The sequence below is a fragment of the Anabrus simplex genome, chromosome 6 (assembly GCF_040414725.1).
Source record: "Anabrus simplex isolate iqAnaSimp1 chromosome 6, ASM4041472v1, whole genome shotgun sequence".
Classification (NCBI taxonomy): domain Eukaryota; kingdom Metazoa; phylum Arthropoda; class Insecta; order Orthoptera; family Tettigoniidae; genus Anabrus; species Anabrus simplex.
The window spans coordinates 56,335,153-56,355,172 of record NC_090270.1 but is presented as its reverse complement, the minus strand read 5'-3'; the positions used below and the strand labels follow the sequence as shown (position 1 = coordinate 56,355,172).

Sequence of the window (20,020 nt, the reverse complement as noted above, 5' to 3'; positions counted from 1 at the left end):
TTACACAAATAATAATAATAATAATAATAATAATAATAATAATAATAATAATAATAATAATAATAATCTTTTCTAATAAATGTAATTCGAAGTATAGCAACGAGCAAAGGTAGATGTATAAAGATCAAATTAACAAGGCACTTCCAGGTACCCTAAAAACCTGAAACTTGGTACCAGAAAACCGGAAACTGATAGCCCCAAGACGCCTAGAAAAACTGAAAATTCCAAAAATTCCCTGAGGGAACCGACCTGGCGGAGGGGTGAAAATTGGAACTGACAAGCAAAGCACCTGAATAACGCTCAAGCGTACGCAGTTTTTCACACAGTGGGATACACAGTTTCCAAAACTATGACCTATAGTTTTCGTAGGCTCAAGCGTTTCCTCGAAGTCCAAAACAATTTTTACCATGAAACCTTGAGAAAGTATTACGGAAAATGTTGGAGATAAGAAAATTGAATTTATACCTTAGTACTTCTGTTGTTCACATCATTGACATTGGCTTACAAAAGGCGAAGGGGGTACCGGGTTGAGTGGCTCAGACGGTTGAGGCGCTGGCCTTCTGGCCCCAACTTAGCAGGTTCGATCCTGGCTCAGTCCGGTGGTATTTGAAGGTGCTCAAATACGTCAGCCTCGTATCGGTAGATTTACTGGCACGTAAAAGACCTCCGGCGGGGCGAAATTACGGCACCTCAGCGTCTCCGAAAACCGTAAAAGAGTAGTTAGTGGGGCGTAAAGCAAATAATATTATTATTATTAAAGGCGAAGGGGTTATGTCTGGAAATTTTCCGTATTTTTTTTCGAAATAAGATTAGATTGCATTTGTCTTACTAAGGGTTAAAGAATATAAATGCACTCTCTTATGGACAAAGAGTATTTAAACCTCCGCAGATTAGTGGCCAAGAAATTTGAGTATTTATTTCATGAATCAGTGACTAATCCGGTATATGAATATGAGGAACTTCAACTAATCACAGCTGCTTATCGCCACAATTTTATCTTTTTTGTTTTATCACTTTCATTTTATCGCACCTACACGCACTTGTTTTAAAGTAAATTAAGCAGAAAAATGCACTAAAACATCTTTATAACGTACATTTGACCACAGAGCGCACAGTCAACAGGACGTACGTCTGTTATTTCTGCTGAAGCCGACGGGCGACATACTGGGAGACTGCGGCCGAAAAACTAAACAGTGTACCTTATTCTTATCTCGCATTCGTCATTCATTTGTGGGGGAGCCTGGCTACTTCCACCTTTCAGTAGTTTCCTGTTTTCGCATGACTTTCAAGCCCATATCGACCAGTTCATCAGAATATTTTAGTTTACTTACTTGATAATGAGATAATGCAGTAGTTTATAAATATTTACAATAATAGCAATATTATCCATCCTTATGCTTGTCAGGCACATTGCGCCCGAACACGATGTACAGTATATTTCTATTGTTTTGTTTCAGGATTTATACTTCAAACAATCGACTTATGTTAATATTTACGTAAGTATAAGTGATAACGATAAGTATAGTTTAAGTGGCAGTTATTAAAATAATACAGAAATTTTCTTCAGCAAATGTTGTAAATTATTGTTGTTTCTGATTTCTAAAGTGTGTCTGTCAGACTCATTACGCCCGCTGGCGTGGAAATGGAATACCAATTTGACATCAAGTGGTACGGATTGTCCTGAGGTAAATATTTGGGGATTACGGGAAAACCGTTCGCAGGCAGATAACTACTTAGGTGGTACGAAATGTCCGGACATTCCGCCGGTACATTAGGTGCGAACGGGGTTTTAAAGGCTGCGTTGTACAGTATCTCTCAGCACAGGAAGCCAGCATCTCCTATCTTCAGCCTCTCATCCTTTCTCCCCCGTCCGCACGTGGTTGTCAGCTTCTGCTTCCGGTACTTTCGTCACTTCCTGTGCTGTCTGCTGTCACGTCTTTACACCCGACAGGAATTGAAATGACTCTCCTTAGAAAACAAACCATTCACCTACAAATAGCCCATGCACTCTACTACGTCTTTTGTTCAAGATGTACGTGTCATCGTAGCGACGCTAACAACATCCGACGGATCACTCATAACACCTGCTTATACTACAAAAGGTATTCTAATAACATGTTTGAAGAGACGATCATTGCAATTTAATGCTAGTGTTCAGTAAGGAAAGGAAATCTGTAAAGATGACCCGAAACAGCTGAGTCATACATATAGTCATGCTGATTATTCATGCAGGTTTGAGAAAATTATCCGGGTTGTCTTTTTTTTCAGGGTGGCAGCAGTGCACTTTCCGACACAAAAGGCGATGGGCTAGTACAAACTCGACCGAAATGAAGTAGCACACATTATCAGAGATTTCTTAGATTGTAAATGCACGCGAGTTCATCTTCTGGGCACTTCATGAGGAGTTACCGCCCTTTATTCAGCGAATTGCTGGACACATTTTGAGCAAAAAATGCCAAATGAACCTATATCATATTCTCAATACTTAGAATTACAATAATTTGAAACTTATTTGCAAAAAAACGCTTTTCTTGTGTTCCTGTCGTTGGAAGGGTTATATATATACCGACACAGATACGTCTTATGGCGACGATGGGATTGGAAAGACCTAGGAGGGTGAAGGAAGCGGCCGGGGCCTTAATTAAGATACAGTCCCAGCATTTTCCTGGTGTGAAAATGAGAAAACCACGGAAAGCCATCTTCACAGCTGCCTATGGTGGGGTTCGAACCCACTGTCTCCTGGATGCAGGCTCACAGCTGCGCGCCTCTAACCGGACGACCAACTCGCCCGGTGGCAAAATAAATTATTTACTAAGAAGCACTTACTTAATTGGCTCGTGTTTTCAAGTTCAATGTGTGTGTTGAATTCTTTATTTGTTTCATACAAATATGTGTTAATTTTTACTTTTTATTTTCTGAGAATGGGACAAAAGTTTATACAACACACTTGGCTCAAAAAGTCTTCAGAAATCCGCTCCGTAAGTGACGGCAAGCCCTTATGTAAACTTTGCTAATGACAAGGTGTGGTTTTTCATTCCTAACAATGCCCTAAAAGTTTCTTGTAATTTTCCTGCCATAACCATTATCTTGGTTTTATGTGAATTAATTTTTAAATTCCAAACTTTAGAGTAATTTACCACTTCAATTTATACTTCCCTGCATGCTGGCGGGAGTCAACGTGTGCAGAAAGATGTCATTCGCAAAATTGAGACCTGGAGTAGGCTTTCCTAATTCTCAAGACTTAGGTAAACCCCAGGCTCGAAGCCTTTCGATTGAAAAATGTCGTTTATGAACAGTAAAAATAGTATAAGTGACAACTTACAACCATGCTTCAGCCCTATTTTGGAGAATATGTCCCCAGTTACTATTCCCTCCTTATTTTAATTTATTTATTTATTTATTTATTTATTTATTTATTTATTTATTTATTTATTTATTTATTTATTTATTCATTTATTTATTGCTAGTTGCTTTTACGTCACACCGACACAGGTAAGTCTTATGGCGACGATGGGTCAGGAAAGGGCTAGGAGTGGGAAGGAAGCGGCGGTGGCCTTAATTAAGGTACAGCCCCGGCATTTGCCTGGTGTGAAAATGGGAAACCACGGAAAACTATCTTCAGGGCTGCCGACAGTGGGGTTCGAACCCACTATCTCCCGAATACTGGATACTGGCCGCACTTAAGCAACTGCAGCTATCGAGCTCGGTCCTTAATTTTAATTGAAAATCTGAATATTTGTTCTCGACTGCTCTTATTATCTTATGAGACACCCCTTTCCTTCCCATCTTGGCCTCGACACCCCCTCTACTCACAGAATCAAATGCTTTCTCCAGATCAGTAGCAGTAATATACAATTTTTCAAATTTATTTTTTAGATATTTATCCATTATTGTTCTAGCCAAAAATTTTCCTGTCATAATAGAACAAGTTTATCTGATAGTGTGCAGGTTGAAGAGTTAGGCAAGAAACATTTTATTACATGACCTCATGGAATAAAACTGCGATTACGTACGGCATCCATTCGTGATTCAGTTCGCCTTTATACACTCATTATGAATATCATATTGCTACTTTGCATAAGAATCGACACTTTCAGGTCTGATACATCGTACCAGGTAAAATAAAACATCACTTACTTTCTTACTGATGAAGAAGATACCCAGTGTCCGTCTATACTGTCAGGTCGTACCAATACTGCTACTGTCCGGCTCCTTGGCTGAATGGTCAGCGTAGTCGCCCCGGGTGCGATTCCCGGTCGGGTCGGAAATTAACCATAAATGGTTTATTCGTCTGGCTCAGGGACTAGGTTTTTGTATTGTCCCCAATATCCCTATGGCTCACACATCACATACAACACTTCACAACAATAATACGCAGTTTCCTACAGACGGCAGATGCCGCCCACCCTCGTCGGAGGGTCTGCCTTATAAGGGCTGCATTAGGCTATAGATAGCCACACTATATTATTATTATTATTATTATTATTATTATTATTATTATTATTATTATTATTATTATATACTACTGGTTTTAGTTAGCGCAGCGATTTAGGGGCAGCGAGCCCGCCTCTTACTCGGAGGTCCGGGTTCGATTCCCGGCAGGGCAGGAATTTTATTTGCATCTGAGGACTAATTAGCTTACATGGTCTTCTTTGAAACGGAGCGAGTTTGCCGTGCGGTTAGGGGCGCGCAGCTGTGAGCTTGCATCCGGGAGATAGTGGGTTCGAACCCACTGTCGGCAGCCTTGAAAACGGTTTTCCGAGGTTTCCCATTTTCGTACCTGGCAAATGCTGGGGCTGTATCTTAATTAAGGCCACGGCCGCTTCCTTCACACTCCTAGCCCTTTCCTGACCCATCGTCGCCATAAGACCTACCTGTGTCGGTGCGACGTAGAGCATATTGTAACAAAAAACCTTCTTTGCACTCCTTCTTCAACAGTGTAACATACCTGTAAAATCATTGGCAGGTATGTTATAGTGTTACATTCAGTCTTTCGTCAGAGTGAGAAACTCTAAGTTACATTAACTTTGCGGCTGGTCTAGGTAGCTCATACGGTTGAGGCACTGGTCTTCTGAACCCAACTTAGCAGGTTCGATCCTGGTGGTGGTGATGGTGATTATTCTTTTAAGATGAAGTACAACTAGGCTACCGTCCTCTATATAACATTAATCAGAGGTGGAAAAATGGAAGGGATCCGACACTTCGAAAAATGAAATATCAGCCAAAGAAAGTCAAGGGCCACGAAGGGCGGGAAAATGAATGACTCCCTAGGATTCCCAAACCTAATACCGTCGGGGTAGGAAAAGAACAAGAGTTGACCAAGGGAGGTCGGATATGATGGATGAAAGTGAGGAGCCTGACGCAATTAAGTGGAAGCAATGTCAGGACTCAACTAAGGGCCCTGTGGTCGCAACCCACGCTCCCAAGTTGAGACCCCCTGGGACCCCTTTTAGTCGCCCCTTACGACAGGCAGGGATACCGTGGATGTTCTCCACCACCCACAGGGGGATTCGATCCTGGCCTAGTCCGGTGGTATGTGAAGGTGCTCACATACGTTAGCCTCGTGTCTGTAGATTTACTGACACGTAAAAGAACTCCTGTGGGACACAATTTTGGCACCTCGGCGTCTCCGAAAACCCTAAATGTAGATAGTGGGACGTAAAGACAATAATATGATTAATAATTTTGGAAAGGTTTAGCGGCTCTCCTACGTTTCTGAAACTGTTGACGTATTCTACACGAAAAAATGGTCACATGAGTGTACATATTACAAGGCTTTAAGTGAGATGTTCATGTTACTTCCAGCGTTTTGTTCTGTGTGAAGTTAAAAGGATGGTGGTTGGATTTTAAATGTAGCGCTTTAAATCCTGCTGAGGGACGGCATGATACAGTTACCTCCTGTTACTACGGCAACTGGGCCCCTGGCTGACGTCACGATGAACCTGGGCCAATGAGCGTCCAAAGTTCGAGGCCCGCCACTATACTGCAGCGTAGAGTTGAAAGACCTCATATCATCCGCGTATCGATTGAAGGATGCTGCAGTAACGTGGTCCAGCCAACGTAAAGGAGATAGTCCAGCTCACTCCAGGGTACAATAACCTTGTCTGTACCGGCACGGAGCCTGCGCTGGGAACTTTGACATTATCCGGACGGACCCGACCTAGCTTTATTTTATACCTCACTAGCTGTGAGCATCCATAGGTTACTGGTTCAGGGGAACTATTTCCTGCATGGAGAAGACTGACGCGGTATCCTTGAAAGGATTTTCGCCCGACCCTTGTCTAGGGGTAGCAAGTTCGTATTCTGACCAGGACAGGGATTTTTACCTTGATTTGAGGACTGATCCGAGGTCAACTCAGCCTACAGAACAGTTAGAGATAACGGCGCTGGTCGAGAAAGCCAAGAATGAAGGCCGAGATAATTCGTCGCGCTGACGACGCGTCACGCCATTATCTGCAGGTCATTCGGCTGGCAGTGGTCACTTGGTAGGCCAAGGCCCATCAGGCCTGTAGCACCGTGGGGTTGTTTTGTTTTTGTTCTTTCTTACTGGATCAGAAGAGGTTTTATTCCTTTTGTACTCAAGGTTGAATTTTTATCGGGAATGTCGTAATAGCACTGTACTGTATATTCTAAATTAAAGTTACTCCTGTAATGAGCACGGGAATATTCGTGATGTTCCAGGAAAGTGCACGGGGAACCAGACGAAGAGAACAATACAGACAGAGGGCGGCCTTGCCCTAGAGATCGGCTGGGAGGGCTCCGGTCTGACTCACCAATCCCTTCCACGAAATACCGGAGGGAGCTACGAGAGGGCTGCCATGTAACAATATGTAGGTGGCAAATATGCTCAGTAGTGGGCAGATTATTTAGAGGTTTGGGTTTCGGAGAATAGTCTCTCATGAAAGCAAATAATAAATGATAATAATCCACCGTAAATGAAAATCAATGTATTATCACTCTTACAAAACTTACAGCATTACTCTTCACGAACATAAATAATACTTGCAGGGTAATTAAATAGCATCAGTGCATTTGTCAGACCTCTGTTCACTTGCGAAAGCAGTGGAGCCATGCTAGTTACGGAATACTCGTCCGCCGCTGAATGAAAATCCGCAGGTTGTTTCCAGGCATTCGACCGGGTCAGGAATGTAATGAATGAAGCCCCATTAGCGGCGAGGATAGGAATTGTTAATAATAATGTTATTTTACGGTTTTCGGAGATACCGATGTGCCGGAATTTAGTCCCGCAGTAGTTCTTTTACGCACCAGTAAATCTACCGACACGAGGCTGACGTATTTGAGCACCTTCAAATACCACCGAACTGAGCCAGGATCGAACGTGCTACATTGGAGTCAGAAGGCCAGCGCCTTAACCGTCTGAGTCACTCAGGGTAGGAATTGTGCCGGCTGCCGAAGCCTGGAACAATGCTCAATGACAGATGGAATGAAATGATATTGGAAAGTGTTTCTGGAATGAAAGATAACAGGGAAAACAGGTTACTCCTGTATCCGGAGAAAAACCTCTCCCGCCTTCGCTTTGTCCAGCGTAAATCTCACGTGGAGAGACCGGGATTTGAACCACGGAACCCAGTGGAGAGAGGCCGGCGCGTTGCCACCTGAAAGTCCCATTCGTACGAATACTAACACTTTGGAAAAACGCTGTTTATGTTATAACATTTCTTCTTATTACGGCATTCGTTTCAAAGTTCTGTATTACATTGAAAATGTTCTGTTTACGGCTTTCCTTTCCAAGTGCTGTACTGTACCGCACTGTGTTGGAAGTACCGTTAGGTTCTCTCCTCTGGGGAAAGAATGCCAGTTATGGTGGGCGGTGTAACAATACAAACATATTTCACTCTTCCGTTTTGCTACCGATTTTGATTGAAGTTCACGGTGTTTCATTGCTATGATGGCTAGTGTAAAACGTAAAGATTTAAACATCGTAAAGACACTCCCAATTATAAGAGCGTTATGACAAATTACCACAAATAAATCAATACAATCCAGTAGTCCGGCTACAAGTTTCAGAGCCTCTTTTATGCAAGCTGCAAAAAAATAATCGAGGCAGTATTCTGAAAGGAAAAAAAAAATACAAGCGGAATCGCAATGACAAATGCAATCAGGTTGAATCGGCTGTTTAAAAAAAATGGTCCACGGATGATCATGAACAAGATGCTGATAGTGCATTCAGTCACTGTTATCAGTCTGTTATTTTTTTTTCGGATTATCTACATCGCAGAGTGATCATATAGACTGGCGTGCACTGCATTAACTGACAGAATAACATTCAACTTTGCATCAGAATTAAAACAATGGTTCATTGACAACGTGAAATTAAAACAGCCTGGTAAATTAACCCTTTTTAACAATTTGCCTTAAGTCGCACCAAAACAGATAGGTCTTATGGCGACGATGGGGCAGGAAAGGCCTAGGAGTGAGAAGCGGCTGTGGCCTTAAAGTACAACCCAAGCATTTGCCTGGTTTGAAAATGGGAAACCACGGAAAACCATCTTCAGGACTGCCGACAGTGGGGTTCGAACCCACTATCTCCTGGATGCAAGCTGACAGCTGCGCGGCCCTAACCGCCCGGTAAACACATTTATAGACTCTGTTAACGTCTTAAAATTCATTCCCTTTAACAGTGTGTTTTTTTTCTTAGAGCTGTACAGTTCTCTTGTTGGATGTACGTCATTGATAAGCGGGAAATGTCAAATTTTCTGTGTCGTCGAATATCTGGGGATATATACCGGATATTCTTTACATAGCTTAGCCGCTAGAACGAACGCGAGAGATCCCTAAACAGTTGTGTGTAATGTACGAGACATCTTTGTACTCGGAAGTCCAGCAAATCAGGAATACTTCCTTTTCGAGGACGGTGATCAGTGTGATTGAGACACCTGCATAACATTTCACGAAGATAAGGCTAGATTCTTTGACGATAAGTGATACACAAAAGAAAATAGTCATTTCCTACGAACAACAAAACAGAAAAGAACAGTATACCCTATGGATTCCATTAGTGATTAGATCATTTCTTAATGACGAATCACTCTACATTGTCACTGTGTAGTTGGATGAGGGTGAAGTGCCCAGTAGGTTTTAATGGAGCTCGGAATTACGCCAAATTTTGAGCTGTGGTTTTAAACAAGTGCAAATAAAATGGACTGACTCGCGGTTTTGAAAATATTCTAGGTAACCACAGTTGTTTTCTTTGCGAATTTCATTTATCATTTGCTTGTAGTGGAAGGTAGAAGCATAAGTGGCTTTGAACACTCAGTGCAATACCACATGCGTTCCATTTCGAAGAAAGATGCTTTCAACAGTTATTGAACATGAAGTGAGTACTAAAGTTCGTTATTCAGTGCTTACTTCTTTGTTTTGTGCTATTGAAATTCCAATAATACTGTAATATATGCTGTATGTTTAGCTTCAAAGCTGAACCATATGCAGGGGCTCAACTCTTTGTCGTAGTCGGTGAAAAGGCTCTTTATTTAACCACCAGATATTATTTCATGTGGATGAGCAAATTCACTCCCATCTGCCGCGTCTGTTCAGATAATAGAAGTTCTGCACTTTTTATCACTGAATACGCTTCTTCTTTAGAAAGAACGAGTGTTAGAGTGATCGCTAGAAGAGTAGATATCCAGTCACCACTGATCTGCATTTAAGACTGTTGCCCAAGTGGGAGATTCCGTATCAATTGTTTATTAAATGATTCAAAGAATTTTGAAATTTATGGAACATCTATCTTCATTGGTAAATTACTCCAATCACTAATCGTCTTCTTACAAACGAATATTTGCCCCAATTTGACGTATCGAAATCCAACTTCATCTTCATATGATCTTTACCGCCAAGCTAAGCTGTTCTAAATATTGTTTACATATTAGCTTAAATTATTTAATCCTGATTTTTAAATGGTAAGTCCGGCATTTTCTGAAAGAAAGGTGAATTCACAGCCCTCTGTTGTGAAGCTCAAAACATCGGTTACTGTATTTCCGTAACCGTGGTAGCGCTCATTTAGGTATCTCTCTTAATACTATCCATTTCCTGTAGACTCGCAAAGATGAAGGGAACGCATTTTGATCCACTGTATAGGTCTCGGCACTGAGTTCACAGTTCGACAGTTCGTGTGATTTGTGATTTTCACCGGGGTTTAAAGGGATATTTTTTTAGAAAATGCCTGTTTAGCTATAAATATTAACTGGTGCTAACTAGGCCTGCCAACAGTCAAGTGCCATTCCATGTCATGCCTCATTTCTGTCATGTTTTATTTATGTCAGCTCTCCAGTGGAAAGTTTTGGACTATTCTGGTCGCAGTACCCTGTTAATAAAACCAAGCGCGTTCCGGAATTCGAAATAGCTTCGCCTTCATGAACATTTGTGAGTTGATCGATTGCAAATTACCTCACCAAACAGAGGAGTATCATAGTACTGAGACTTTAGTAGGAAGACATACCCAGTGATAACGAGTCCGTGTTTTAATTCGGAAAACTACCGTGCCTGGTGAAATATAGCCGATCACGTCGCCCAGATGCCTAGCACACGCCGTTCATAGCAAGTGACATTTTTTTCTTGCTATGGCTTTACGTCGCAGACTCGGGCAGGCCTTACGACGACAATGGAATAGGAGAGGGCTAGGATTGGGAGGGAAGCGACCGTAACTGAGGTGCAGCGTCAACATTTTCCCGGTGTCAGAATGAGGAAACAACGGAAACGGAAAACAGTCTTAAGGGTTGCCGAGAGAGGTTTCGAACCTACTATCTCCCGAGTGTAAAGTTCTGCAGCAACAAGAAGCTGTGGTAGACTTGATGTACTAACATTGCGATAGAGCTTGTGGTTCTAGAATTAGTCTAATTCAGGCTAGCTAAGAACCCATAATCGACAACATTCTGAGTACAACACTGTTATAATCATAGAGCCTGTGGATGTCCGGCTCCATGGCTAAATGGTTAGCGCACTGGTCTTTGGTCACAGGGGTCCCGGATTCGGTTCTCGGCAGGGTTGGGAATTTTAACAATCATTGGCTGATTCGCTGGCACGGGGGCTGAAAGTATGTATCGTATTCATAATCATTTGCAGGTCAAATCAAAAGACTTGCACCTGGCGAGCCGAACATGTCCTCGGACACTCCCGGTACTAAAAGCCATACGCCATTTCATTTTTCAGAGCTGTGGATATGAATTCGCTCTCTCGTCTTCTAAGCTCAAAAACATTTATTTTCCATTATTCTACGATTTTCCGTGTAACGGAGAAAATGTACATTGTCTGTAACAGAGTGTAGAGGTTCAGTTTTTTTAAGTGCCTTCGCATTTGATTTGTAAAATCCCTACGAAGGTTGGCGATCCAATTGATTGTGATACTTGTAAAACAGCGGCTCGAAAGATTTCAGTGGAAGTTCGTCCATACCAGCGGCGCAGGTCTTTAAGTGAGGAATTTCTCCGTCTTCTCACAGATAGTTTTCCTTCAATCTTCCTCTAGATGATGAGTTGAGCTTTCGTCCCTTGATGGCTGTTAGATGTTTTTTTTTTTCTTTCTTATTTAATAAGTTGAGGACGTCCTCATTGGTCTTCCTTTCTACCCAGGATATTTGAAGCATTCTTCTGTACGGGTACAAGCTTCAATCCGTCTCTCCTGCAAAGGGCTGACCATTCAGCCTTCAAAACCCTACAGACTGTTGTTTTCTTAGCCTTTCCTTAAATGACTGCAAAGAAATTGGAAATTTCTTGAATATCTCCCTTGGTAAGTTATTCCAATTCCTAACTCTCCTTCCTATAAATTAATATTTGTCCCAATTTGTCCTCTTGAATTCCAGCTTTATCTTCATATTGTGATCTTTCCTACCTTGAAAGCCACCACTCAGTTATTCGTCTACTAATGTCATTACACCTCCTCTCCACAGCTCGGAACGTACCACTTAGTCGAGCAGCTCATCTCCTTTCTCCCAAGTCTTCCAGCCGAAACTTTGCAATATTTTTGGAACACTACTCTTTTGTCGGAAATCACCCAGAACAAGTCGAGCTGCTTTTCTTTGGATTTTTTCCATTTCTTTAATCAAGTAATCCTGGTGAGGGTCTCATACACTGGAACCATACTCTAGTTGGGGTCTTACCATATACTTATATGCCCTCTCCCTTTCATACTTACTACAACCCGTAAATACCCTCATCATGTGCAGAGATCGGTACCCTTTATTTACAATCCCATTTATGTGATTACCCCTTGCTCATACTGTTGAACACATTTTTGGCTTGCCCAATCCTGGATAAGAGTTCATTCTTGGGATCGGAATGCTCGTAAACAGTGGCGTAACAATAATAAGGGGATCAAGACAGGAAATGTCAATTGTCTCCGTAAATATTAGCTGTATTGAAATCTGTACAGAACCAAAGCTGTGCAAAATATAATTTATATTTTTTTAAAAATTTCTAGCGTTTTTGCCGTACAAGGAATAATAACGTAGATAATTATGATTATTACATTTTTCACGGATGCCCAATTATTTCCGCAAATATCAGTAATATCTGTACACAAGAGAAATTATAGAAAATGCAATTGCCAATATTTTGTGTCCGTACATTTTTGCTGACAAGGGAGATGTGAATTTTTCAGACTGCACATGGCGAGGATATCTGCTGATATGAAATTGTTGAACTCGTTAGCGGCAGGTAAATTGGCCTAAAATCATGCTCGTTTATTATTATTATTATTATTATTATTATTATTATTATTATTATTATTATTATTATTCAGTTTTCAGTATTCACTCACTTAATCAATGATCATTGACTTGCATTTAGGGCAGTCGCCGAGGTGGTAGATTTCCTATCGTTTGTGCATACTTTTCTTAAATAATTTCAGTGGTAACAATTTCAAAGAAGTTAGTAAATTATTCCAATCCGAAGCTCCTCTTCCTATAAGTGAGTATTTGTCCAGTTTGCCCTCTTGAATTCCAACTTTATCTTCATATTTCGATCTTCACTGCTTTTCAAAACATCACTCAACGTTATTCCACATCATTTCCCCACTGAGAGCTCGGAGCATACCGCTTACTCAAGCAGCTCGTCTACTTTTACCCAAGTCTTCCAAGACTAACGTTTGCAACATTTTCATAACACTTTTCTTTTGTCGGAAATCACCTTTGTATTTTTCCAGTTCTCGAATCAAGTAATCCTGGTGAGGGTCCCATATACTTTAATTGTGGTCGTACCAGAGAATTATATGCCCTCTCCTTTACATCCTTACTACAATGCCTAAACACCCTCATAACCATATGAAGAGATCTGTAACCTTTATTTACAATCACGTTAACGTGATTAGCCCAATGAAGACCTTTCCTATGTTAACACCCAGGTATCTACAGTGATCCCCAAGAGGTACTTTACGGCTCCATGGCTAAATGGTTAGCGTGATGGCCTGTGGTCACATGTTTCTCGGGTTCGATTTCCGGCTAGGTCGGGGATTTTAAGTATCATTGATTAATTTCGCCGGTACGGGGGCTGGGTGTATGTGTCGTCTTCATCATTTCATCCTCCTCATGACGCACAGGTCGCTTACGGGAGTTAGATCAAAAGACCTGCACTTGGCGAGCCGAACATATCCTTGGACATTGCCGTCACTAAAAGCCATACGTCATTTAATTTCACCCCTTCAGCAGAGAATTTGACAGGACTTTTCTTTGGGTGGAACTCACAGCATCGTCGAAGTCTTTTTGCAGCCGCTTACAATCCTCTAATTTATTATTCTATACAGTATACCATCATCCACAAAAAGCCTTATTTCTGGTTATTCTATACAGTATACCATCATCCGCAAAAAGCCTTATTTCTGATTTCAGTTCTTTACTCATATCATTTATAAATATAAGAAAAAAACAAGTTCCAATAATAGTGCCTTGAGGAACTCCTGTCATAATGATTACAGGATCTCAGACTCTAAGTCTCTGAGTTATATTTTCCAGAAATATAGCCACCCATTTAATCACTCTTTTCTAGCCTAGTTGCTCTCATTTTTGTCAGTAGTCTCCCATAATCTACCCTATCAGTAGCAATGCAGTTCATTTGACTTTTTGAATCTACAGTATCTGCTATATGTTGCTGGAATCCTACAAGTTGAGAATCAGTGGAATAAGTTTTCCTAAACCCGAATTATTGTCTTCTGTCAAACCAGTTCGGAAATTCGTAAACATATCTAATGTAATTAGAAAGGGTGCTCTCTCAAAGCTTACATGCAAAACATGTCAAGCTGATTGCCCTGTCATCCGCTTTATATTTATCACCCTGTCCTATGTACACAGGAGCGACTATAGCAACTCTTCATTCGTTATAGTTCCTTCATGCAAACAGTAATCAAATAAGTACTTCAGATATGGTACTACTGTATATCTCAACCCATTGCCTTTAGCATATCCCCAGAAATATCAATGAAAACATTCTTAATGAGTAATTTGTTGATTAACATGTTAGTGTATTATTATTGTTTTTTGTTGCAGGGGCTGGACAATGTTACCTCGAACGCACTGCGACCCTTGACCTCGCATCTTAACACTCCAAGGATCGACAGTTACCGTTTTTCCATGGCAAATTTGGAGGGTGAGTATTTTTATTTATGCTTGCGCTGTTTATGTTGTTGATAAGTACTTTTACGGTTTTCGGTCGAGTTTCCATATCTCCCGTGTTTCACGGGCTCTCCCTATTTTTTCGATTCTCCCGTCTCGTATTTAAAAAGAAATCCCCCGTAGGCCCTAAACTTTTTTCTAAGTTTTTTAGTTACGCCCAGAATAGCTGAACAATAACGTAGGAATGAAATTCGATGCTTTGTCCGTAATCTATAGCAACTTTCTACTTCTACTACCTTCCCGTTAATCTTTGGTGTTCTGTTGTGTTCGTGGTATTACGATTCCGTTCAGACGTTTGTCAGTAGCTTTCTCAACTCTTGCACGTCATAGTGAAACAGATAATAATTAATCTAAGCCGGACTGAGTGGCTCAGACGGTTAAGGCGTCGGCTTTTGTATTTTTGCTATTTAAATATATCTTTCTCGCAAATAATTCTCAAATTAAACGAATGAAGCTTTTTAGGAGTAATTTTAGAAAATGGTTAAACCGAAATTAAGCTTTGAGGTTAGTCCTGTTTCGCGAATTAATGCGAAAAAAGTTTTCTTTTTCGCGAAATCGTACATGATTCATGCGAAAAATCGTTTCTATAGCCATGTTGTTTCATATTCTTACAATGAAACTACTACTGGAAAACAGGCAGATGGGCGCGAAAAGCAAGAATAAACAACTATTGGTTATCTTGTCCGTGTATAGATAGACTAAATAAGATTTTCGAGCGTATTTTCTGATTAATTGATTCACTGTTCAAATGCCGTATTTAGTTAAAATCTCGTGCTACTATTGATTTTTGATATCTCCCCTCTATTAGCCTTACAACTGGTTATATTCTTGTAACAGATAGTAGTATTTAATTCTTGGTGCATCAGCAAAATGAATCTCCCCTTGTGCTGACATCGGCAAGCGGTCGGTATTCTTGTTGAGGTAGAGCCAGAGCCAGGTTTGCTTATCGTGCAAGGAGCACTCCCCACCCAGTCGCCCACCTACAGTAGATAGCTCCAAACCTCTCTCTACAGAAAAGGTAGCTTGCTTTCCTTCACTCAAGAGAGATATTTCATTTTGTGACTTCCAAGCAGAGTTGGAAGTAATTGAGTGAAAGTAATCGAATTGCTTGTAACGATTACATTCTTAGTAATTTTTACGTGTAATCGTTAATTTTAAAAAACGTAATTTTTATTTGTAATTGACTTTTTGAAAAAATATTAATCGCTACATGCTAGCAATTAACATACATCGCACGGAAATGTGAATATATATAATTATGATGAAAAAAATTTCAGTTTTGCTATAGCAGAATCAGTAGCTTCACCAGGTTTGGATATGGTACCATCTTACATCTTTAGTACTTCCAAAGACATTCCTCCTTAAGACTTCCGAGTCACCTTGCTAAATAATAAATACTGCAAATATACCTTACTATTTAAGCACTAGAGATCTATATCCACAAAAATTCACATGTAAAACATACAAAAAGTAAACAACTAAGCAAGAATAAAACTTGAAACTTAGGATAGCTGGTGCTCGAACGAGTCTCATCCGGTCAAGGGGCCGAAACGACCTCACCCTATTCTCAGGCTTTAAGTGGGTGAGATCTCCGGCTTGCTTAAAACATTTTTGAAGCCGCGCCATTTATTTCTTGGATCGGAGTGCCAAGTAAGCCACTTTCGGCAAGCAGAACTGGCGTTGTGGGATGAACCAAACGCAGAGTTAAGGTGCCCGAATAGACGCTCATGGGAAACCATGAAAGGCGCCGGTTGCTTAAGACAGCAGGACGGTGGCCATGGAAGTCGGAATCCGCTAAGGAGTGTGTAACAACTCACCTGCCGAAGCAACTAGACCTGAAAATGGATGGCGCTGAAGCGTCTTGCTTATATTATGCCGTCAGCTCGGCAATGAGGGGTGCGCGGTTTCGCTTTGGCGGCCCGCCCCGTGAGGCCCTAACGAGTAGGAGGGTTGCGGCGGTGACCGCAGAAGTGTCGAGGCGCGAGCCTGCTTGGAGCTGCCGTCGGTGCAGATCTTGGTGGTAGTAACATAAATGGATATTCGCCGGGCTGAGTAGCTCGAATGGTAGTGCGTTGGCCTTCTGAGCCCAATTTGGCAGATTCGATCCTCGCTCAGTCCGGTGGTACTTGAAGGTCCTCATGTATGTCAGTCTCGTGTCGGTATATTTACTCCTGCGAGACAAAATTCCGGTACTCCGGCGTCTCCGAAAACCGCAAAAATGAGTAGTTAGTGGGACGTAAAATCAACACTACCACCACCATTATTATTATTATTATTATTATTATTATTATTATTATTAATCCACATCTGGTGCCAGCTCCAAGTACCGTGCGGTTAGGGGCGCACAGCTGTGAGCTCGCATCCGGGAGGTAGTGGGTTCGAATCTCACTGTCGGCAGCCCTGAAGATGGTTTTCCGTGGTTTCCTATTTTCACACCAGGCAAATGTTGGGGCTGTACCTTAATTAAGGCCACGGCAGCTTCCTTCCTATTCCTAGGCCATTACTGTCCCATCGTCGTCATAAGACCTATCTGTATCGGTCGACGTAAAGCAAATAGTAAAAACCAACTCCAAGTAACTAGAATAAAGGCCAGGAAGTAGCAGATTCTATTTATGTTGTACAGAAAGGAGCCATTAGGTTTCTGGCAAAAGTGCGATACAGTGAACCATTCAAAAAGGTATTCGCACATTCATGGATTGTGACCCTACTTAGCTTTTACATCCTGAGAATAAGTCCTCACATTCCTTTGCAGCGCAACTCGGATATACGTTGCTACAATGCAGGGTTGAAAGTCTTGCTGGATATCATGTTACAATCCTTAGACTTAGGACAAAGAAGAAGAAACAACTAGGTACAGTATATGGGTTACAATTTTTAATACCATACCAGAAAATATTAAAATCGTTACATGATATGTACCATTTAGGAACAGTTTATCCAGATTCCCTGGAGGTAGACCTGCCTGATTACCAAAAATTAACAGATAGTGTATTGGGCCTAGCTTTTCAAGTAAGGCCGATGACTGCGATATTTGGCACCTCAAAACTACAATCATCATAGTCATTTTCATAGAAAAACATATTTAAAAAATCTACATGGAATGTATTGAAGACCTTATTATTCTGGCATTTGTTTCATTTTGTAGTAAAGTCAAATATATTGTGAAGATTTAAAGTAAATTAATTATATTATTTATGAATACCAGCCACAGGAGGGATCTTGCGAACAAGTGCAGAAATACTAGACATGTTAGACAAAACAGTCCTGTATAATCGACCTTTACTTATCGGACATTCCCTTTTATCCAGCACAGTTTTCAAATCATGGAATATTTTGTTCAGTGAGGACAATTCAGAGAAAAATCGTGAAGTGAAGAAATTAGCATGGAAAATAAGGCCTTTGCTGAAACAAATCCCAGGATGTGCAGATGCAACTGATGAAGACCTCAGTGAGTGGTTTGCCCTTTATGACCAGTTTGAAGTGAATGATGAAAAGATAGTTGTGGCATTGTTACTACCAATGGAAAAAGAAAAAAAAGAGGAAGTAAACTTAGTTGAAGAAGGTGGTGGCATACTAACACACAATGAAGGGTTTGAAGCAGCATTGGAATACATGGAGTAACAAGAGGAAATCTCCAACACTGATGTGTTACTTTCAAGAGAATACTGTATGTAACATGATGGTGTGAAATAGTCAACAGGTAAGCAAAAGTACAGAACATGCCAAAATATGCAGTGCTGAAGCAATTAATTGAAGCTGGACATACAGCTTCTTTCTTAATCCAACCTTTACCTCATTAATATCATGCTGCCATTACTTCTATCCCTTTGTACTAGTAGTGATTTTTTGCTATTTTCATATCTATTACTTCAGTCTTATAAATAAGATAACATGAGCCCTCCCAGCTTTCACTCCGTACCACAAAGTCAGCATGATATTCGTATGATGTAAGAATAATTTTGTCTGGGAAACCGATTTTTACCACAAAACACCATTGACTGCAACTGCAAACTCACTGCTTTACGTTTGCTATATCTTACTTGAATTTCACTTACTATACTATATCATTTATTTTTATTTATATATCTGTTTATTTATTGGATGATTCCTTTTTTATAGACTCTCAAGATGTTGATCTGGACGCTATTCTGGGTGAGCTGTGTGCACTTGAAACTCGTTGCAAGAATGACGTAGAGAATGCTACATGCAATCTCCGATCCTCCAGTGACATCAAACGCACTTCTATTCAAGGGTCAACTGGTAAGTAGTTTGTTAGAATCTGTATACTGAATGTGTAAACGACATTTGTAGACAGTGATTTGTACTCGAGGAAAAGGGTAGGGAATCTTTTAAATTTGATTTCAGATTAGTTTGCTTAAAGTTTTTCTTTGTTTCTTCAGTTACTTGCCCATTATTTTTTCTCAAAAGTCATCACTAATATTTATTACATCTTTCTTTGTGATTATAATCGCAGTCACTCCATATGAGATTTGTACTGGACAAAGTGGAGACAGAACTGGTTTTCTCTGGGTATTCCAGTTTGCCCTGTCATCTTTCATTCCAGCAACACTCTCCAATATCATTTAATTTCATCTGTCAGTCATTAATTATTACCCGAGAGGAGTGCGACAAGCTTCAGCAGCTGGCACAATTCCTATTCTCGCCACTAGATGGGGAGCTTCATTCATTACATTCCTGACCCGGTCGAATGACTGGAAATAGGCTCTTTTGAGGGATTTGGTAAGGATGGTTCAGGGGTGTATTAAGTTTCTTTCTTTCAGCCTTGTAACAGAAATGGGAAAAATGACTGACACTGCAGAGAGTGGAATTAGAAAAATGGAGGATCTTGAAAGGAAAAGGAAATGAAAGGCTCCATTAGGCAGGACCCTGCTCTCTTGGAAATTTGGGATATCCGTAGAAAAGGTTTGATCCTTAATTCCCTTATAGTAACACTGTTTCAGTGACTGTGACATTTGTGATTTGTATAAGGCTTTTCTCAAGAAAATAAATTAGGAAGACTTTTCAGTGGAGCATGGCATTGTAGTGAAGTGTTATGGACAATTACTAGCCCATAAAGAATGAGAATAGTAGGTTTTGAAATGTGGTGTTGCAGATGAGGTGAAGTTGAGGCAGGTAGATCGTATCACAAATGAGCAAGATTCTGAATAAAGTTGGTGAGAGGAGAACAATTTGCCAAAATTTGACCAGAAGAAAGATTGATAGGACATATTTTAAAGGCACCTCAACCTGTTCAGCTGAGAAAAAGCAGAAATACTCCAAGAAAGGATGTTTCAGGCAGTGTTTTAAATTATATAAGTTGGAGAGGGAGGAGGTTAAAGATTTTTTATAGTCTTTGTTGATGTGAAAAGTAAAGGGTTGTAAGAGAACAAGCTTGACTAGGAA

The 20,020-nt window shown here is 40.7% G+C and overlaps 1 protein-coding gene across 3 annotated transcripts in view; it reads left to right on the top strand.

The window, feature by feature from the left end:
* Positions 1–20,020, top strand: part of LOC136876090 (ras-associated and pleckstrin homology domains-containing protein 1) — a 248,651-nt gene that overhangs the window by 202,249 nt on the left and 26,382 nt on the right. For all 3 annotated transcript variants that reach the window (XM_067149745.2, XM_067149746.2, XM_067149748.2), the window contains exons 2-3: positions 14,492–14,591; positions 18,737–18,877. In XM_067149745.2, the coding sequence (XP_067005846.2) occupies positions 14,492–14,591; positions 18,737–18,877 (241 nt within the window). The remainder of the gene's footprint in view (positions 1–14,491; positions 14,592–18,736; positions 18,878–20,020) is intronic.